Source organism: Epinephelus lanceolatus, chromosome 5 (genome assembly GCF_041903045.1).
Source record: "Epinephelus lanceolatus isolate andai-2023 chromosome 5, ASM4190304v1, whole genome shotgun sequence".
In the NCBI taxonomy this organism is placed as follows: Eukaryota; Metazoa; Chordata; class Actinopteri; order Perciformes; family Serranidae; genus Epinephelus; species Epinephelus lanceolatus.
In genome coordinates, this window is record NC_135738.1 from 45,041,304 (window position 1) to 45,063,814 (window position 22,511).

At 40.1% G+C, this 22,511-nt stretch overlaps 1 protein-coding gene across 1 annotated transcript; it reads left to right on the forward strand.

The window, feature by feature from the left end:
• The first annotated feature begins 1,205 nt into the window (after positions 1-1,205).
• arpin (actin related protein 2/3 complex inhibitor) lies at positions 1,206-21,791 on the forward strand. Its single transcript, XM_033634428.2, has 6 exons — positions 1,206-1,379; positions 3,784-3,859; positions 6,727-6,859; positions 7,338-7,544; positions 19,745-19,905; positions 20,493-21,791. The coding sequence occupies exons 1-6, from the start codon at positions 1,288-1,290 to the stop codon at positions 20,499-20,501; spliced, it is 678 nt and encodes a 225-aa protein (XP_033490319.1). The 5' UTR covers positions 1,206-1,287; the 3' UTR covers positions 20,502-21,791.
• Positions 21,792-22,511: the final 720 nt, after the last annotated feature.

Here is a 22,511-nt window from a genome sequence, read left to right on the forward strand (position 1 = left end):
AATAATATCAGTCACTGAATATGTGGTCATCAGGAGGTTTGCTGTGAGTCAAATTATCCAAAAGAAACAGACCCGGTGACTTAAACCAGTATAAACACAGAATAAAGCAGTTTCACAAAAAATAAAAAGTTTTTCCAACGCTACTCGCCACGGTGGTAGAAAAAAGACTGAGCAGCATGGCAATCTCGATTGACAAGGACTGGCTCCCTTTGTCAATACAAATGGCTCATGTAATGAAAACACAATGATTTTTAAACATTTTTTTCAGGTGATTATAAACTGAAGAAAATATACTTTTTGTTTGATTTAATTGAGTTATGTACGGTGAACGCTGGGGCAGAAAATTGCAATATTTATGTTTAATATTAAGTTTATTGATAAAATATTAAAAAGGGGGTAGTACTTGATAAGTATTCACTTCCTCCTACTCCTTTTCAGACATGAAATACTTATTTTGTTTACTGAATATGTCTGCTAGGTGTCTGGATTTTGTTTTCTTACATATATTTTTTTAATTTTTATTTATTTTGTATGTTTTAAATAAAATCTAAAATCTAGAAAATCTCCTCCTTATTATATATTTTAATTCTGCCAGTATATCTCCCTAAATCCATACACACTGAACCTTTAAAGGTCCTGCTCACACACAGTAAATGTGCTTGGCTGATTTGAACAATTCCTTACCTTAATGCTAGACCTCTTAACAGGATTGGTTGGGGCTGTACAAAGTATCCTTCATTGATATCTCATCTGTTGCCTCTGTTCAGGCAGGGCAAATTACACCTTAATAGTAGTACATGGAGTTTGGTGACTGCACAGTTTCTGTTTTTTCTGCCAGAAAAAAAGAAAATAAAGGAAAATGTTATTAAAGATTCTCCAGTTTCTCTGCTTGGTAGTGTGGAGCACACGTACCAATGATAATGGTCAATATGAGGTGTCTGATCGGCCAGTATGTGCAGGACTCATAATATTGTTTTTACTTTGAAAGTCAAACTTTGACTCAAAAAGCATATACTGTAAAAATAAAAAGTGACAATTTATCTTTGTCATTCATAACAAATTCCTGTCTGAAATGAGCTTCCATGTTATTCTGATTCTGACTGTGTATTTATGTTCACTATTATTATTTCAGATCGTTTCTTACCTCATGCAACAGTGTCTTGCACAGCTGTTAGCCGTCGGCACGTGCTTTGTAGAAATCGAGCGCACCTCTCTTACGCGAGGAACAGGAAGTCAGGACACAGAAAATCTCGGAGAGCAGAAAAGTTACAACACTGTTACTGAAAAATGAGCCGAATATATCACAACACGTCTTTACAGAACAAACCAGTACATACTGAGAAATTTGACCGCGTGTGGTCTCCCTCCATGTATGAAAGGTAGGAGCATACGTTTCTGTAGACGGACAGTGATAGGTAACGTTACAGTATCTCCGTATGATAACGTTACATTCTGTTCTTTCTGTGCGGAGACAACACCAAACTCCACTGCACTTTACTTTTCCCGAGGTTTGCACACCTCAACACATCATTGTCTTATAAGAAATTGGTGTTTGTGTATTCGTCATTTTACTGAATCCTCAGTCAGCCGTTAATTTCAAAATAAAAGTAATGTATTGATGCTTATAGCTGCTGCTAGCTAACGCTTTCCATCGTGTGTTTCAGTTGACCAAAGTTAACACCTGGCGAACAGCTAACATTACAGTTTAAAAGTTCAAAATGCAGGCTATTCAAATGAGTTCATTGGACGTCTGTCTAAATGAAAGACTGAGCTTGACGTTAGGGCTGGGCAACAGGGACGTAGCATCAAATTCTGGGCTCTATTCACGAGGGGTCTCTGTGGGCCCCCCACCCTTCCAATCTTGATCCAAGTCTCTTTCACACACCTTAAAACTTTCTGTCTTTCTTTCTTTTCTCTTTTTGAACTGATCTCCTTTTTCTTGGGAAAAGATGGGACAGTGTTTGTTGGTGCTCCAGCAGCATGGAGTTGCTTGTCTGGTGCATTATGTCAAAAACGTTTTGTAGCTTCCAGGTTTACTTCTGCAGTATGTGGCTCACTGACTATGCAGAGTAGTGTTTCTCCCGCTGGCCCTGCCCTCAAATAAATTCCTGTGCAGTGTCCTGTTAACAGTTATACAGACATCTCTTGTTTTGGTGGTCTATGGAGAAAAGGCTCTGGACTGATGTAGAGATGAATCCTAGCACAGGGATGGACCAAACCATCTTGCTTTTTAAGGGCCAGGGAGGGGCCTCAGAGAGCATCAACTTTTTTTTTAATACAAAGTTCAGTCTTCTTAAAGCCACAGTGTGTAGGAATTTCTCCCATCTAATGTTGAAATTATATATTGCATTCAAACGGATTCAGGCTCCTTCACAGATACACGCGACGCGAGTTGACAAACCCCCTCCTCACCATGCTGGCTGTGTTTACAACATAGAACTGTTGGGGCGGGTGTAAATCGAAACAAACCAATCACGTCTTGTCTTTTGACAACTGACAAGTAGCTCAACCTCACACACCTCATCCCTCTCCTCGCATCACTGCACTGCCAACAGCTGTTAGTGTCGCTGGCCACTAACAGCTGTTAGTGGCCATCGATGCTAGCGGCCTGTGATTGCATTACCTTACTCCCTCAGCAGCTCTTTCCACCTGGGAAAGGCTACCCCGATGTTGACCCTCGTATTTTAATTTGCCAGTCACATTGCCTTTTTGATTCCCTTTTGCGCTTTCTTGGCAACAAGGATTCCGTCTCCCGTGATGCTGCATATGTATGATCCTGCATTATGCTCAAAGAGTGGGACTTTGTTATGCTGCAGTAGTGCCGGGGTAGTAGCGAAGCACCTCTTGCTCCTCTCCTTCGGCTTCTCAGTCACACAGCGCTGGCCTGGCTCTCAATGAAAACGCCAAAGGCGGGGCTGTATGTCCCTTGCTGGCGGATGTATTCTCAAGATGGCGAAACGTTATGGAACCCCACAGACAACTTACTTTATGTTTGCTTTTTAAATGCATTTTCTGCACTGTTTTTCTTGCTTTTAGCTTTTGTTTTTAATGATCTATTGTTCCTTTAATGTTTTATCTTAACGTATTTCTCTTGTAAAGCACATTGAATTGCCTTGTGTATGAATGGTGCTATATAAATAAAATTGCCTTGCCTTGCTTTGCCTTGCCTTGCCTTACCTGCACAATGTACAAACAAATCCGAAATTCTCCTTTTATGAGAATAATTCGCATTATTGGTGCAGGTAATAGTACACCAATGATGACATATTTATGAATGCAGACAACAATTTTTGCCAATAAACAACAGCTTTATTTAACCATTTTTAATATAGTTATGGCATTCATTTCTTTAAAAAAAAGTGCAAAGAATTTTCAAAGTTTTCATTCCAGGCTTTTCAAGGGCCCCCCTCCCATTTTGTGTGCTGTACTGACACCAAATGCTGTACTATGCTGTACTGATTTATTCCCCCACCCATAATATCCACATTACTGATGATAAATTATCAGAGACCTTCTTGTGTAAATATTTTCTACAGTATGGTCGCCATATTGATATTGAGGTATTTGGTTAAAGATATTGTGATATTTGATTTTCTCCATATCACCCAGCCCTACTTATTGTTCAGTTTGCCATGTCTGACCATTTGTTGAGAGGGGTTTGGATGGAAGTGGTAGGTGTCCTGATGCAGCTCTTTATGGGAGAACAGATGTTTGAAGTGGTTAAACACAGCTCATGAGTGGAAGTATAATGATTTTAATTTTTGGTATGTTTCTTCCACACAGTGGCCAGGGAGTTCTTCTGGAAGGAAAGGTGCTTGATGTTTCCAGACATGCTATCATTGATGACAACAATCAAAAGGTACATTAGGCAAATCCAACTGGGTCTTACCGGTTGGGCAAGTGGGTCAGAAATCTACCTGCCCCTGTTCAAGTTATTAGATTCAGTAGAGGTTATCAAATAACAACAAAGACTAAAGTCAAGTGTCATGTTTAATCTAATCTAAGCTATTGTAAAACTTAAATTAGTAGCCAGAGCTATTATTTGCTTAAATTACTGAAGTCAACAGGCCCATATTTAGGACAGGCATCTATATGAGACAGGCCTTTAATTCCTTTCACACAAAACAGTTGCCTAGCAAAGATGGGAAAAACGATTGATTTTTTTTTTTTTTTTACAGCACTCGAGCATTACGGCAACCCGGCATACCAACCCAACACCACTTTATCCAGTCAATATAATATTCACAACTTAGATTAAGTTTTTTAAAAAACCCTTTTTTCATTCTTTTGATCAGTGGACCCTTACGGACAAAAGGAATATGAATAACTTACTGGGTAATCAAGGAATGGACAAATATTCTGACTTTATGACAGCTTCATAGGAAGGGAGCCCCCCCTTTTCTTTCATCATCCCAGTAAATCTGAATGAAATAAGATCTTCTCTAGTGCTCATGGTTTCAGTTAAATGAACAGAATGATTGAATTGTGGAGAATTTAAATGAGCTTGAAACATTTATATCACACATAACAATGTGTGATCTGAACAGCTATCTAACATTAGCTCAAGGAGGTAGCCAACAACCAGGTTTTGTACATCCAAAGAACTTCAATAAAAATTGACTGCTTGGCAACCAGACCAGGCAACCAGACCAGGTGTCTGATTGAGACAGTCCAACAGTATTAGTAAACATGAACAAACTCTCTCCCAAACCCCAAAACTAGAGTGATAAAACTCAAATCTGTGATGTCATAGGGTATAAAGTCTGCAGCTGCTCTATAGACAGTGAATGGTGAAAAATGTTATAGATGACACTGAGAGCAGTGAAAATGTACCCATATACTCTGAATGTTCTATATATGAGTACATTTTCTGTTTCAGAAATGAGAACACTACAATTGAATTAAGCTCATTTGGGTGTAAAAGAACATTCTGTGGGTCTATGAAATCAGGCTCCTTAATAACGTAGTAACAGTTATTTGATAAATATTACTAAATAGATAATAAATACATGAAATAAATAAATAATACTATTGTAGAAATAAATAATATTGTACAACAGTGCATATTTTGAGAATACTGAGCTTAGTGTATTTGTAACATTCTAAAACCATCTCTGTGTTGTGTTGCAGCTGTCCCCACAGGTGGGAGCAGTAGCAACACCTTCTTCGATTCAAATAAATATTGTGAATGGTATACTATATGCATCATCTTTAGATTGCATGGGTATTTAGCAGTGTAAGTTTATCATACATGAATTTGGTTGGTGTAGTTCAAATAGCAAGTGTTGCAGCTGCCCCCAGTCTCCTACTCCTACTTTGTCATAATTACTGTAAAAAGTGAAACCGTGTTTATAAGCTGCTTCTGTTTTGTATAATTAATCGATGTAAGCAAAATGTTTTCCCACTTCTTCTCTTTTTCTTTTACTAAACAGTATATACATGTCTTTCATAGGGGTGTAAATCACCACTTTCATCACGATATGATATTATAGAACGATGCGATATTTTCTGATTTACAAAGTCTGCCACAATACGATTTTGATTCGATACGACTCAGGGGTCTGTGATCAATATTAGCCAATATTAAATGCCCATTTAACACAGTCTGTTACAGAAGACACTGCCACCCCTTTCCTTTTTTACTTTTGGCCATAAAACACATAAACAACAAATAATAAATAAGTACAGTAAAGTTCACTTTAAACCGACTCCACTAACACAAATAAAACAGCAAATGGGATAAGTTAACCTTCAGGGCTTTCTGACAGAGAGACCTTTCTGGAAGAAATCTTTTCATTTTAACCCAAATCATCATCTTTTTCATAAAACTTCAAGAATATCTGGCTTAAAGCCCTGAATGGAGACTTCTCCAAACAGTCATAAAACACAGATTAACAACAGAAGTATAACATTCAGCTCAGTAGTAACTGTCAAGGTTCATGGACAAAACAATTGTTTTTTGCTAGTGACTCATTATTAGCTTGAGCTTGTTTACATTGCATAAATTAGCCTAGCGGCTAGCGGGCATTTTTCCTCTTCTCATAGTTTAACAGATTACATGCAGCGCAATTATTTTTCTTACCGTTGCATCTCCCGAAAGAACAGCTCAGTTGAATTTCAGCCTGCATGCACGGTTTTTCAGCCAAACAGAGCAGCTAATGTTGCTAAAGCAAGAAGTTAGCGGAGTGAGACGCTCGTCCAGGCAGGTAATGTTTCGTTGTGTTTTATCTTGTAACATCATTGTTTACATACACCATGTGCTCTGTCTGTTGTCCTGTATTTTCTCAGAAATCCAAAAATATTTCCACTCTGCTGATTTGTTCCTGAGTAAATAATGTAATCCTCATTGTCCCTCTCTTGGCTGCTTGCCATCTGCCTGCTGCTGTTTGACAGTGACACAGGCTTTCAAAATAAAAGTTTATGCTAAAGATGACGATACGGATCGATGTTTTCACTTTGCATTGATGTGATTGGATCGTTGATCATTAAATTGATATATCAATCCGGACCGATGGATCGTTACACCCCTAGTCTTTAGCCATCTGTTGTTGACAGAAACTGAAAGCTTTAGCTGTATTTATGCTGTACAAGAATCAACCTCCTCTTTTGTTGTGTCAGAAAGAACTTTAACTACCTAAATCCTTATTGGTTTTAGCATTTAGGACAGACTAAACACAAACACAAATGGACAAAACATTAACCACAATTTGTTTCTGTCACTGGCAGGTCCGTTTCTACGTGCTGTACATCAAACCCAGCCGCATCCATCAGAGGAAGTTTGACGCCAGGGGGAAGGAGATTGAGCCAAACTTCAGTGACACCAAAAAGGTTAACACTGGCTTCCTCATGTCCTCCTACAGTAAGTAGTTAGCAATAAACATTAGAGCTTATGTTTGCATATTTCCTTTCCTCTCCAAGCCTCTTTCTGTTTTGAGTGTTTTGTCTTCCATTTAGTTGTAGTTTAAGATTGACTTTGATCTGTCTGCCAACTGTGAAATGGCAGAATGGCTGAGTGAGTGATCATAAGGCTTGTGGTCAGGTCACAGTTTCCCATGGCAGTGTGTGTTTGAATCCCACTTCAAAAAGAAGACATTTCTGAACTCCAGCTGCAGCAAGCAAAGGGACTTAAAGGGAAATACTTCCAATTTCTGAACAGCTGTTAAAGAATGAGGATATTACATTTAATGTTATGCAGAAGCCAAACTGGTCATTTAAAAACAAAAACAAAAATTAATAAGAGCACACAAAGATTTTCAAATTGTGATGATGTTGCTTCCTTAATTAGCAGCGTGTTGAGCTTAAGGGCCAACGTTGATGCACATTTTGTGTCTATCCAGAGGTGGAAGCCAAAGGGGAGTCAGATTGTTTGTCCGAGGAGCAGCTGTCAGCGATGGTGAACAAAGCAGAGCTGGTAAAGATAACTGAAAAGCACCAACCCAGCGGGACCTGGGCCTTCTGGTACCCGGAGTCAAAGATGGATGAAATGGAGCTGGAAACAGGACAGGATGTACGGCTGAAGACCAGAGGAAACAGTCCTTTCATATGTGAGTCTGTACTGTCATGCTTTTTTTGTTTTACTGCTTAGCTGCTTCCACATACACTGAAAACAGCACATGTGCATCCAGTATGTCGTTATGCAGTGTTAGGAAGTTTACTTCTGTAATGTAATAGGTTACAGATTACTAGTTATCCTGCTAAATATATTAAGTTGTGTAGCTATTTTTATTACTTTATCAAAGTAATGTAACTTGACATTGACATTTAATTACTTCTCTATGAAATGTCTTAAACTGGGTAGTATAGCTAAAAAGTCTTTAAACATAAGTGCAGAAGTCGAAAAGATGCAAAGCAACAGAATATATTTAGATGTAACCTTTTTGTTATTAGGGCTGTATTCAACCAAAGAAAATCTTGGTGACGGAAATTTTACCTACTCCTCATCCAATAGATTGGTTGGTTGATGGGGTAAAAACAATCTGTCTGTTATCTCTAGGCTAAATAAATCACCACTGTGCACTGAGTGCACTCTACCTGGTCACACTGTGCGTCCACAAAAGCTTGACATTAACGCCTTGTTTCCACTAACATATGTGTACGGAGATTACTCACCAGAAGTCTGTTCATTACTATGGGAATCTCCTTGGTATCCAATGTGCCTGCGAAACTCCTCCTCTCTGTTATATTTCGGTCCGGAATTTGCCTCAAGTTCATTAAAAAAATTTATCTTTTGCAGTGGAATTCAGCGAGACTATGATAGTGTGCTAGCTTACCTTACTGGCTGTGAACTAGCTGACAGGCTGTTTTCTTCAATTCAGTTGCCTATGTTGATTGCCAATGCCAAGTGAGTAATGTTAAAGTAATGTTAATGTCATAATGACAAATTCAGCCATTCATATGTTTTTTTTTTTTAACGTGTTTTTTTTTTTTGCCTTTAATCGGTACTATAAAGTGTGAACAGAGAGAGAGAGAGAGAGAATGACAGCAAAGAGCTGCAGGCCGGAATCGAGTCAATGGCCACCATGGACAGTCCCCTGCACATGGGACACCTGCTCCACCTGCCACACTTCTTTTTAAGGAAATCCATCCATCCATCCATCTTCTAACCGCTTCATCCTCTTGAGGGGGGCTGGAGCCTATCCCAGCTGACATTGGGCGAGAGGCAGGGTACACCCTGGACAGGTCGCCAGACTATCGCAGGGCTGACACATAGAGACAAACAACCATTCATGCTCACATTCACACCTACGGACAATTTAGAGTTGTCAGTTAACCTAGTCCCCCATCTGCATGTCTTTGGACTGTGGGAGGAAGCCGGAGTGCCCGGAGAGAACCCACACTGACACGGGGAGAACATGCAAAGTCCACACAGAAGGGCTCCCACACCCGGGATCGAATTGGGAACCCTCTTGCTGTGAGGCGACAGTGCTAACCACCATACCACCGTGCCGCCTCTTTTTAAGGAAATATTTCACAAAACATGCTCCGTACCTGACAGGCCAGCATCTTCATTGTTTTTTGTGGCCATGCAACATTGATCCTGTTTTTGTCCCGGTAATGTTCCAAGTGTATATTCCAAACTACTGGATGGCGAAGGCCAGACCAAATAAAAATTAGCCTCTTCCCCATGGCTACAGGTAGTTTCTATCAGGTTTCTATCCATTTGTAAAGAAATGCACTTCCTTGTGTTGGACAGTAGAGGCATCATCTGTATATTTACAGATCTACGAGCACCAGTCACATATGTTAAATGGAAACAAGGCGTAACACTTGCCCAAGGCAAGTACATTCTGTTTTTAGGCAAGTGGATTGCCTTGAGCTAAAAGTAAATGTGATCTCAAGTGCAATATTTTCTGAAAATAAACTGTGCACTGTAACACTGGGATCGTTCAGCTGAGCTGCATTCCTGACTTCATCTCACAACTTAATGCAGATGACTGATGAGAAAAATCTGACATACTGGACACTATAGAGAGGGTAACTCTGGGGTTGACTGTGTCATATACGACATTAAGTTATTAATGTTAAATATCTCTTTAAGGCTGCATGTGGGAGCAAGACTAAACCTATTTTTAGCCTAGAAGCTAATGTTAGCCTTAGCAGCTCCAACACAGGCTCTGGTGTGGTCATATCTCTTTCAGCCTTGCACTGCAGTGTCTTTTTGGAGACTTAGTAAAATAAATCCATAGTGATAAATCCGACACTGAATGTCTTCTGTGATCATTTATCTGTTTTTCGGATTAGAAATGATAGTTGAAAAAAGTTTAACTTTGAGTAAATCTCTGGCTTGTCACTATCACCAACAGTCCAATCACTGAAGAAGGGGTGGGACAAATACCACAAAGACCAACTGTCACAGAGGACAAATACATATAATACGTATAAAAATCAACAGCAACTGCCGTTTCCAGCTGGAAAAGAAACGCTGTGGTGAACGCACAGCCTGATTAAAAGTCACACCAGCAACTGTCCAACCAATGAAAATTTGGTCAGACATAATGGCATAATGACCAGCCAACCAACCAACCAATCAACCAACCAGAAGTGTCGGCCCTATTGTAATCACCAATATTTTGATAAGTAACTGTAATTGAATTATATATTTTTTCTCAGTAACTGTAACAGATTACAGTTACATTTATTATGTAATGTAATGTAATTATGTAACTCTGATAGAATAGAATGGAATAGAATAGAATAGAATAAAATAGAAAGAACTTTATTCATCCCCGAATGGAAATTAAGCTGTCCAGCAGCTCATAAAAGACAAAAAAACAACAACCACACTTCCACTCATCACCAACAAACAGAAGTTAAAATAAGTGCATAAATAGAAATTAAATAAAAATACAATTGTCCATTCCACAGTCCAGTCCAGTTGTGGCTAATGTGATGTGTGTAAGTGTGTGTGTGACTGGATTCAGGAGGTGTTAAACCGTCTTATTGCAGTGGGGAGGAAGGGTTCCTGAAATGCTCTGTTCTGCAACGCAGTGAGATGAGCAGACTGCTGCAGCTGCTCCTCTGTCGCTCCAGGAGGCTGTGGAGAGGGTGTCTGCTGTTGAAAACCAGTAACTCGCCAACACTGCCCGTATCTCACATTAAGCCTGAAAATAAATGAATAGTCTACTGCCTGAACTCTGCCTAAACTCAAGGTTAGCCTTAACAACAAATAATGGTCCTAGATGCTATTAAAATACTGGCACATCTTAAGCTCTGACCCACAACTGAAAAATTAATTTAAAGACCTCCCCAAAGTGGTGTATAAACGTCCTCCGAGCTTAAGGCAAATGTTAGTCAAATCTGACCTCATCCCGGCTAAGAATGCTACCTGCCTGGAACCACCACCAGGTAACTATCGGTGTGGTGCATGCACACAGTGTAACTTTACACAGAAATGCACCACATATAACCATCTGATAACAGGCAAAACCATGAAGATTAGAGGCACTATATCCTGTTCCACAAAAAATGTCATTTACCTTCTAAAATGCCCATGTGGCTTAGCATATGTGGGTAAAAACCCAAAGAGCACTAAAAACAAGAATAGCAGAACACAGGAGCAATACTAGAACTCAGGACCATTTTAAGGAGGCCAATCATTCAGTGGCCTCTTTGAGATATATCGGCATCCAGCACGTTAAATCTCCTAGAAGAGAAGGGGATCTAAACAACCTTTTACTCCTAAGAGAATCTTTTTATATTTTTTCCCTTCAGACTCTCAGTCCTCGAGGTCTAAACCAGGAGTATGATATCAAACATTTTCTTTAAATATTTTTCTTCTCAAGACTTAAAATAATTTTGTATATTATATATAAAAAATCCTAAGAGGTGTCAGTTTCTTATAAATTATCTTAAAATGATAACGAAGGTGAGCAATTTATGCTTCAAGTTGGTTGTGATGGCATACTGTATTTAAAAGTATTTAAGAATATTTAAGAATATTGTATTTCTATTTTTAAGAAGTTTTTTCTATGTTGGCCACATGCGCTCTTACACTCTTTTGAATTAATATTTCTATGCATGTCTCTATGTATTTTTCTATGCATTTCTATATACCTTTTTCCATGTATTTTTGCCAAATTGATTAATTGGAGCTGCTCAAAACAACACAAATGTTTTTAATGTTTGGCCACACCTGTCATCACTTTGACAGCTCATTGGTGAGCAAAAAGATATGTATAAATATAGGTGTGTGCATCGTATGAGCACTGTTTGACCTGACGAAGATCAAGAAGGGATCGAAACGTTGTCCTAATAAACCACAGTTGTGACTTGGAGCAGTGTGCAGGTTTTTTTCCTTGTCTGAAGTGGATCTTTGTTAGAGGATAAAAGCAGAACAAGATTTGGTCAGAGCTCTTTAATTTGCTCTCTGACTTAAGAAGATGGGCATGTTTGTTCAAAGCCACAGAGTCCTTCTGGATTTCATGACCCTCACATTGATCAAGCTTGTCCTAGTGTTGACCTCCATGGGAGAGCAGAGTGAATGAAATTAAACTAGAATTTTGTTTTTCCGGTCCGTCACAGTTTGGCAAGTAACCTCAAGGGGAATGAACAGTGTTTGACCTCTCTCATATTCAGGAGACTCATCCAACCCTTTGATATTCAATAGTCAGTTTTGAGTGGAGTGGAGTGATTTGGTCTATTCACAGCCTCTCCTTTTACATATTTTTGGCCAAGATTTATTGATAGGCATTTGGAAGTTTAAGAATCCCAAGGAGAGTAAGAAGAAGTAGTCAAAAAGCAGTCAGGCTAGTTAATTATACAATTTCAATATCCTGTTTGAAAAATAGATCTTTATTATAGAGTTGATCCGCTATTTTTCGTCAGACATAAAGCCTGCTCATCCACCAACCACTTCAGTTTCAACTTATAAAACATGCACATTTTTATATAAAAATAGGGCAAACACACAAAACAACACATACATTATTTACCAGCTGTGACGACGGGGCTGGTGTTGTTTTCCTGTTGTGTTTGTGTGAGTGTGTGTGTGCGTGTATGTGTCCATTTTCCTGGGGCCCAGCTCTCTTTGCTGCTCATCTCCCAGCTGAAATCTTCTGAATGACATGTTTCATTAGTTGTATTTTCACATGTGTGTATGTCTGCCACCACAGACACACAGGGTTTCTTCTTAAGAAGAAAGTTCTTCTTAAAACCCACTTACATGTTTTCAGGAGATTCTAACATTCACCAATTTTTTTTTATCTGGGACTTACTCTTAGGTAAGAACAGAATCTGCGCACAATCAAAAGCACTGTTACACACATTTTGTGTTGACATGTTAGTACAGAATAATTGGTTATTGCATTTTTTCCAATTTTACAGTTGTATAATATTATAGGATTTATATTACAATACTCGTACTCGTACTCGTACTCGTCGTCCTCCACTTATCCGGGTCCGGGTCGCGGGGGCAGCAGCCTCAGCAAAGAAGCCCAGACAGCCACCAATATATTACAATAATATTTTCATAATTTATGTGTATTTAAAATGTATACTTTTTATTAGTTTACAAAAAAGCATTATGGCCTTTAATAATAAATACTACACCCATTTTTCAATTCATATCAATAATGTAAATGGCATCCAGGCCATCAAATAATTAGTGATTGATCCCACTAGAAAGTATCACTGGTGGATAGGGCAAGCAGATCAAAAAGTTATGAAGCAGCATTCCGAGTAAGTTGTTACATTAATAGGCTAAGTTACAGAAACATTGCGTGAGTCTGCCTTCACCCTCTCTCCCTCTCTTTCTGTATCTCTCTTACACACATACTCACAGCTTGAACAGTGCTATGGCGCTCGTCTTTGTCCTTAGTCATTATAGTTGTGCTACTAAAACACATAAAGTTTGTTGTTTGCAGTTCGGGTGGTTGATTAACATGTATTTTGCATCTGTTTGTTATTTTATATCCACTCCTGACGCTACTAAATATGACGGCTCTTTTTTTGTTTACTCTCTTAAGAAGCACCTCCACTTCGAAACATTTTTTTTTATTTTCCTCTGCCCTCTTCAGACTTTAATTTGGTGATTTTTACATAATCTCTCAACTTTTCTTCATCTTTGGTCTCTATGTGTGCACACAGCCCTGCAGTCTCATGTCCTATTATGGTGATTTGTGGGCATTTACTTAAATTAGGATCAACTGGCATGTGCTGTGAACTTACAGGGACAATGGGATTAATCGTGAAAAGAGCAAAGGTGTGAACAGCTATTTAAGAACATGTTGTGAATCTGATGTAGATTTTTCTTGATAACAAATTAAATACAAGATATTTGTGAATGAGGCCCATAGAGAGAGACCCGCCCCCCTCCTTTCCTCTCTCAAACTCAGACCAGACTCTGATCAAACGGTAACACTAAGCAGTGCTAATCAAATATATACCAAGATTCTGTTACTGTATTGTCTCACCTAAAATGTCCTCAGAAACATATATAAGTGCACTGTTTAGCTGTAATATGAAAGATTGGTGAACAGGAAGTGGGTGCCCTACAGTTTGCTGTATTGTAAAAATGGAGGCTGAAAAAAAAACTGAGATCAAACAGTAAAACTAAGCAGTGCTAATCAAATGAAACCTAAGGTTCTGTTTCAGTGTTGACTAATCCTCACCTGGAATGTTTTCAGAAACATATTTCGTCTTACTGTTTAACTCTAATACAAGATTGTTTGTTTCCAGCAGGCTGTCGTATTATTGGTCCGGTGCGGTGCAGTGCGTTCTGGTAGTTATTTTTTTTACCTCTTGATAAAAAGCAAATGCCACAGCCCTTTTTTGTGTTCTCTAGTCATATAGCACCAATTTCAAATGTACTTGTGTTTTCCCTCTGCATAGACAGCTTAGTTTTAGGCCACATAGTCTGTAAATAGCTATTGATATTATAAACCATGCCTATTCCTGACTGATCAGAACTGTTATTATGTTAAGATTTATTTATTTATTAACACCTTCACTATTAGACTTTCTGAGTAGGCATGAGGAAAGGCATAGAGGGCCCAGATCAGGGCCACGCTGATGGTGGTATGCACCATGTCGGGCTTGTCCCTCCATGTTGTTTGCTCCTCCACTTCTTTGCCCTCATCAGGTTTCTGTTGCCTGAGACATTCACTTAGCAGTTCATTTTTTGGGCCCATCTTCTTGATGTACTCCTGGATTTTGGATGTTTCATCCTGGATAGTGGCTCTGATGCTCACTAGTCCTTGGCCTTCCTCTTTCCGCGTAGTGTATAGCCTCAGGATGCTAGACTAGGGGTGGAACCCTCCATGCATGGTGAGGAGCTTTCTTGTCTTGATATCTGTGGCTTCTATCTCTTTCTTTGGCCAGCTTATGATCCCAGCTGGGTATCTGATGACTTGCAGTGCGTACATGTTGATGGCTCAGACCTTGTTCTGACCATTCAGCTGACTTCTCAGGACTTGTCTTACTGGAGAAACAGGTTATCGGTCTGTAGTTGGATGGGATGGTTCCCCTCTGGGGGTCTTTCATGATCAGGACTGTCCTGCCCTGTGTCAGCCATTCTGGGTGGGTTCTTTCCCTTAGCAGCTGGGTCATCTGTGCTGCTAGGTGTTCATGGAGTGCAGTTAGCTTCTTCAGCCAGTAGGTATGGATTATATCAGGGCCAGGTGCTGTCCAGCTCTTCATCTTTGACACTCTTTCCTGGATGTCTGCCATTGAGATGGTTACTGGATCTTGTTCAGGGAGGTTGTTGTAGCCAGCTCTTAGGTCCACTAGCCATTGGGCATCCCATATGCCCTTCCAGTATGTTTCCATCACAGTCTCAGTGATGGTCCTTGGATGGTCCTTGTAGGGATGGTATTTAGGGCAGCATTCACATCTTCTAGCAGATCATCTGAAGGTACTTGGCAACTCAGCCTCGGGATTCGTCAGAAGAGCAAGGTTTCCAGTTTGCTCACGCTCTTCCTGATGACATCCCCCTGCTGACCTGTTATCCTGGCTCCCCCTTGCCATAGCATTGTTGGAAGTATTTCATTGATCTCTAGTTGTGATAGTAGTTGCCGGTTACAGATTCTTGATCGTGGGTTTCGAGGTATCCATACGTCCCACATTCTCCGCATATATATCCCCTCTCTCTGGGATTGCTGGTATAGTAGCATTTCATCAATTCCGTATTCTCCGTGCTTGTCCATGTATGTCTTGTTCTAGTAACCCATTTGCCATCAGATTTCCCTGGTTCCCTAGCAACTGACGCAGACGTTGTTGACCCGTGCGACGTCTGAGCCAGTATGACTCTATCTTTATTACAATCGCTCATATCTGAGGAGGCAGGTATAGCATTAGGAGTCATACATATATACACACACACACACACACACACACACACATATATATACAGTGGTGGAAAAAAGTTTTCGGACACCCCATGCATTTGTGAAATATTGCATTAAGAATCACTCTTAGGTCTTCAAGTGCAATTTCTTTTAGTACAGTCACAGCCAAAATACTAAATAAATCCTAAAAAAGCCATTAAAAACTTAAAATTGATTGGTTCCATAAAAATACATAAGAAATTTTGAGTATTGGGTCATTTTGGTACCAGTGATGAAGGTCGTTCTTTTTATTAAAAGACACAATTTTTGTTGCCAAGCTTCGTGTCTACATAAAGCCAGCACATTTGAAAGTTCTTCAGACACAAAAATGGCTAAAACAAGGAACCTAACGCAGGAAACACGCCTGAAGATAAAGATTCTCAGCCAGGAAGGGTACAGCTGCCGCCAGATAGCCAGGAAGTGCAGATGCAGTCCTTCAGCAGTTGGATACACTCTGCAGAAATACAGACGAACCAACAGCTTGGAAGACAAACCAAGATCTGGGCGTCCAAGGGTTTCTTCAGCAAGAAATGACCGCATCCTGATCCGCATGTGCAGGCAAAACCGCCGAATGACATCACAGGAGCTTCAGCAGCAGTGGTCAAACCAAACTGGTGTCCAGTGTTCCACCCGCACTGTACGTGGCCGACTTTTAGATCATGGCTTAAGGTCATACAAGGCTATCAAGAAGCCCCTGATCAATAAGAGACAGAGGTTAGCCCGGCGTCGTTGGGCCCAGGCACACAAGAACTGGACAGCCAGGAATTGGAAGAAGATTTTGTGGTCAGATGAGTCCAGTTTCCAGCTTTATCTTCCTCCTACTAATGTGAGGGTACGCAGAAGGCCAGGTGAAGCATTATCTCCAGCATGTACAGTACCTACTGTCAAGCATGGTGGAGGCAGTATCATGGTTTAGGGATGCATGAATGCTGCTGGTGTTGGTCATCTCACTGTCTGTGATGGCACATTGAACTCTACCAAGTATTGTACCATTCTCGAAACCCACATGCTCCCTTCTGCGCGTGCACTGTTCCGTCGAGGTAAAAACTGGATGTTTCAACAAGATAATGCCCCTTGCCACACATCCAAGGCCAGTAGAACTTGGCTGCAGGAGCACAGTATCCAGGTCTTAGAGTGGCCAGCTCAATCCCCGGACATGAGCCCCATTGAAAATCTGTGGTGGATTATCAAAAGGTCTGTTTCAAAGCATAAACCAAAGAATTTAGAAGAATTAAAAGCAGTAATTCAAGAAGAATGGGACAAGATTAACAGTCGATCAACAGTGTGAAAGGCTCGTGGGGAACATGCCAGCCAGGATTAGAGCTCTACTACGTGCCAATGGCAGGACTACTGAATATTAATTTGATGATGTGATGGTTTATTTATTTTTTGTTCAGTTTTGAACACATTCTCTGTTATTTGTTGACTTTGATACCGACAATGTTGAGAACTGACATATTGAAACTGTCAAGAATTTAGTTTTGTTAGTTTTTCTTGTAAACAATAAACAAAAAAATATAATTTGTATTTGTTTGTATCTGTCTAATGCAGCCACACCTTTTGAAACACAAAAAAGATTTTTCCACAAATATTTCATGATAATATTTGAGATTGTGTAAAATTTTAAGGGTGTCCGAAAACTTTTTTCCACCACTGTATATATATATATATATATATATATATATATATATATATATATATACAGTACAGGCCAAAAGTTTGGACACACCTTCTCATTCAATGCGTTTTCTTTATTTTCATGACTATTTACATTGTAGATTCTCACTGAAGGCATCAAAACTATGAATGAACACATGTGGAGTTATGTACTTAACAAAAAAAGGTGAAATAACTGAAAACATGTTTTATATTCTAGTTTCTTCAAAATAGCCACCCTTTGCTCTGATTACTGCTTTGCACACTCTTGGCATTCTCTCCATGAGCTTCAAGAGGTAGTCACCTGAAATGGTTTCCACTTCACAGGTGTGCCTTATCAGGGTTAATTAGTGGAATTTCTTGCTTTATCAATGGGGTTGGGACCATCAGTTGTGTTGTGCAGAAGTCAGGTTAATACACAGCCGACAGCCCTATTGGACAACTGTTAAAATTCATATTATGGCAAGAACCAATCAGCTAACTAAAGAAAAACGAGTGGCCATCATTACTTTAAGAAATGAAAGTCAGTCAGTCCGGAAAATTGCAAAAACTTTAAATGTGTCCCCAAGTGGAGTCGCAAAAAACCATCAAGCGCTACAACGAAACTGGCACACATGAGGACCGACCCAGGAAAGGAAGACCAAGAGTCACCTCTGCTTCTGAGGATAAGTTCATCCGAGTCACCAGCCTCAGAAATCGCAAGTTAACAGCAGCTCAGATCAGAGACCAGATGAATGCCACACAGAGTTCTAGCAGCAGACCCATCTCTAGAACAACTGTTAAGAGGAGACTGCGCGAATCAGGCCTTCATGGTCAAATAGCTGCTAGGAAACCACTGCTAAGGAGAGGCAACAAGCAGAAGAGATTTGTTTGGGCCAAGAAACACAAGGAATGGACATTAGACCAGTGGAAATCTGTGCTTTGGTCTGATGAGTCCAAATTTGAGATCTTTGGTTCCAACCGCCGTGTCTTTGTGAGACGCAGAAAAGGTGAACGGATGGATTCCACATGCCTGGTTCCCACTGTGAAGCATGGAGGAGGAGGTGTGATGGTGTGGGGTGTTTTGCTGGTGACACTGTTGGGGATTTATTCAAAATTGAAGGCACACTGAACCAGCATGGCTACCACAGCATCCTGCAGCGACATGCCATCCCATCCGGTTTGCGTTTAGTTGGACCATCATTTATTTTTCAACAGGACAGTGACCCCAAACACACCTCCAGGCTGTGTAAGGGCTATTTGACCAAGAAGGAGAGTGATGGAGTGCTGCGGCAGATGACCTGGCCTCCACAGTCACCGGACCTGAACCCAATCCAGATGGTTTGGGGTGAGCTGGACCGCAGAGTGAAGGCAAAGGGGCCAACAAGTGCTAAACACCTCTGGGAACTCCTTCAAGACTGTTGGAAAACCATTTCAGGTGACTACCTCTTGAAGCTCATGGAGAGAATGCCAAGAGTGTGCAAAGCAGTAATCAGAGCAAAGGGTGGCTATTTTGAAGAAACTAGAATATAAAACATGTTTTCAGTTATTTCACCTTTTTTTGTTAAGTACATAACTCCACATGTGTTCATTCATAGTTTTGATGCCTTCAGTGAGAATCTACAATGTAAATAGTCATGAAAATAAAGAAAACGCATTGAATGAGAAGGTGTGTCCAAACTTTTGGCCTGTACTGTATATATATTCTCAAGAACACCTCAAGGGAATGTCTTTAAATTTGACACAAATGTTGCTTGGACTCGAGATTTTTTGTGGTTGAAGTTCAAAGGTCAAGGTGTTTTTGGCCATAACTCAACAATTCATACACTAATTATGAAAAAACTTGACACTAATGTCTATTAGGATAAAGTGATGACATTTGATATCCAAAAGGTCAAAGGTCAACATCCCTGTGACATCATAATGTTCTACAAAAACACTTTTCTGGCCATTATTCAGCATCATATCTCAGCAGAAGGGAAGACATTAAGTCAGATACTGAACTGGTGACACCAATCTTGGGTATCCACCTTGGAACTGTGCTGATTGTATAGATCTTCTGTGTTTGAAGCATCCGTGTTTTCACAGATATGGATGTAAACTTTAAGAGAAACTTGACTGATGCGCAGAGGCGTACAACCATAGGGCGGTAATCGTAGTTATTTATCGTATTTATTTCCTCTTACTTTTACCTTCATATGTCTTGTAATGTCTGTGTTGTACATCTGATGCTTTTTTTCTGAAGCCCTTAAACAAACATACTGTCTTCCTTACTTTTGTGCTTCCAGTCTCGGTTGCCAAAGTGGACAGCAGCACAGTGACCAAGTGTAACTTTGCTGGAGATGAAAAGGCTGGAGCATCGTGGACGGACAAGATTATGGCCAACAAAGCAGAGGCAGTCACCACTCAGAAGTCTGGAGAAGGGGAGGGAGCAGAGGAGGATGAGTGGGTGAGGAAACCTAGCAAATCTAACTCAAGCTTATATACAGGGCCTAATTAAACCTTCTTTACGTAATACCCCAGCTAGATTGGAAATTCAGTCAGCGGCCTCCACGTGGGGAAGACAGACAGACAGGACAGGAGAAAACTCTGAATAATCTGAATGCAATGACTAGTTGGAGTTTTCTTAGAACCATATGAGAATGGTTTAATTATGAGTATTCATCTCTGGTGGAATTCACTTACATTTTAGTGTACCATCAGCTTATTAATAGCATTTTAACCTAAACAAAGAAAAGTGTAAAATTTCCAGAAAGGTAAGTGTCGCTTTAATGTATACAAAACATTAGTGAGACAGGAAGGTGAAAGACATATGTTGCTTTTTATTTTGACAATTATAAAAGCCTTGAATCCAGGAACTCAACCTCTTTGTACACGTGACACTAAAATGGATGTGGAAAACAAGCTACAAGCTGTGATTTGTCCTAACAGGAAGTGGGCAGCAGAATTCCTCTGTCGCTGCATTCGGTGTTCACAGTATTTACAGAGCAGGTCATGTCTCAGACAAACACTTCTCCCATTTTGTTTGTCCCTCAGGACGATTGAGGAAACCATCTCTCTCGTCAGCCTGAACTCTTGGACCCGTTCCAGTCTCCAGGTTGAACTGCTTTAGCTTGGATCCATTCCTGTCTTTCCTTCTGTAGATTGGACTGGACTTGGGGTACTTAACCTTTTACAGTATATGTGTGGCCTTGGGGCTGGAAACCTTGCATCACTCCTACAGTATGGGACTAGACTCTTCCAGCTCTACAGAGTATATCTGGCTGTGATGCACACTGTCTTTGTAACTTCACTCTTCTATACTTTGGATTAATGGTATTAAATACAGTCCCAAAAATGTGTTGTTATTCAGCACACTTGTTAGTCCTTCCATACTGTAATTTATATCCTGTCTAAACACAGACACAGGGTATCTAAAGAGCTGTGTTTCTTGTTTCATGAGCTCAGTACGCTGGTTGGGTTCTGTGTAACACCTGATGTATTCAGAAATGCGTTTGCCCTCCTGACAGCTTCAAGCTACTAATATAGAATTTGAATTGGAAATCGGAAGAACGAAGGAGCAAAGAAGAGCTTATCAAAGAGGCTGTTAAAATGTCACCAACAGGTTATTATTCCTTCCTGGCAGGTATACTGTCATCTAAGTGAGTTTATGTGTAATAAGACACAAAATACCAACCTTTGTACTATCAAAGCATTCACAAAGAGCTCAGTCCAGATTCTTAAGAAATATACAAATTCTAATTTAATTTTAATTCTCAAGTATTTCTTGCCAAACTCAATCTGATCCTCTGGTTTAATGACCTGAAAATAGTCATGAATACCCTAATTTCCTCTTGTTTGGATTACTGTATTGCTTTGTTATGGGGAATATTTGAACTCATTTTGGTCTGAGGTCACAAAAGCTCTCTCAGAGATTTTTCAGGTCAATACTCCTAAATGTCCTGTACTATGTATATTAGCAGACAAATTAGATGGTGTAGCTGTAAGAGCAATGGGATGTGTAACACTTGGTTGTCTTGCTGCTAAACATAAAATTGTTATGAATTTGAAGATTAGAGCCCCATCCTGTTTTAGTTTGAGTAGTTGGCTGGAAGAATTTATTCATTTAATTGGTATGGAAAGAGCAGCTGCCACTTTATGGCAGCTTGATCCAGGTTTAGAGGGCCTATGGGATAAATTAAGGTTATATATAAGTTCTTTACCAGATTGAAGAAACCAAATATGAATTATATCTACGTATCGATTTTTTATTTTTTTTATTTTATTGTACAGCACTTTAGTCAACTCTGGTTGTTTTTAAATGTGCTTTATAAATAAATGTGATTTGATCTTTGGTGACGAGGGTCATGTTTTCCAAAGAATAGTCAGTCAATCAATCAATCAATCAATCAATCAAATTTATAAAGCCCAATATCACAAAACACAATTTGCCTCACGGGGCTTTACAGCATACAACATCCCTCTGTCCTTTGGACCCTCACAGCAGATAAGGGAAAACTCCCCAGAAACCCCTTTAACGGGGGAAAAATATGGTAGAAACCTCAGGAAAAGAAACTGAGGAGGGATCCCTCTTCCAGGACGGACAGATGTGCAATAGATGTCGTACAGAACAGATCAACATGACAAATTAACAGTAATCCATATGACAGAATGAGACAGAAACAGAGACAGAGAGAGATGCAGGACAGACGGTAATGACAGTAGCTTACAACAACATTAATTAAAGTAATAATATTATAATTATAATTAGGGCTATTGGGGTACAATATGTTGAAAGTATATATTAATATCTGATAGTATACGTCTCGTCTCGTCTCGTCTCGTCTCGTCATCCTCCGCTTATCCGGGTCCGGGTCGCGGGGGCAGCAGCCTCAGCAAAGAAGCCCAGACACTCCTCTCCCCAGCCACCTCCGTCAGCTCTTCCGAGGGAACCCCGAGACGCTCCCAGGCCAGCCGGGCGATGTAATCCCTCCAGCGTGTCCTGGGTCAGCCCCGCGGTCTCCCCCCGGTTGGACATGCCCGGAATACCTCCCAAGGGAGGCGTCCGGGAGGCAT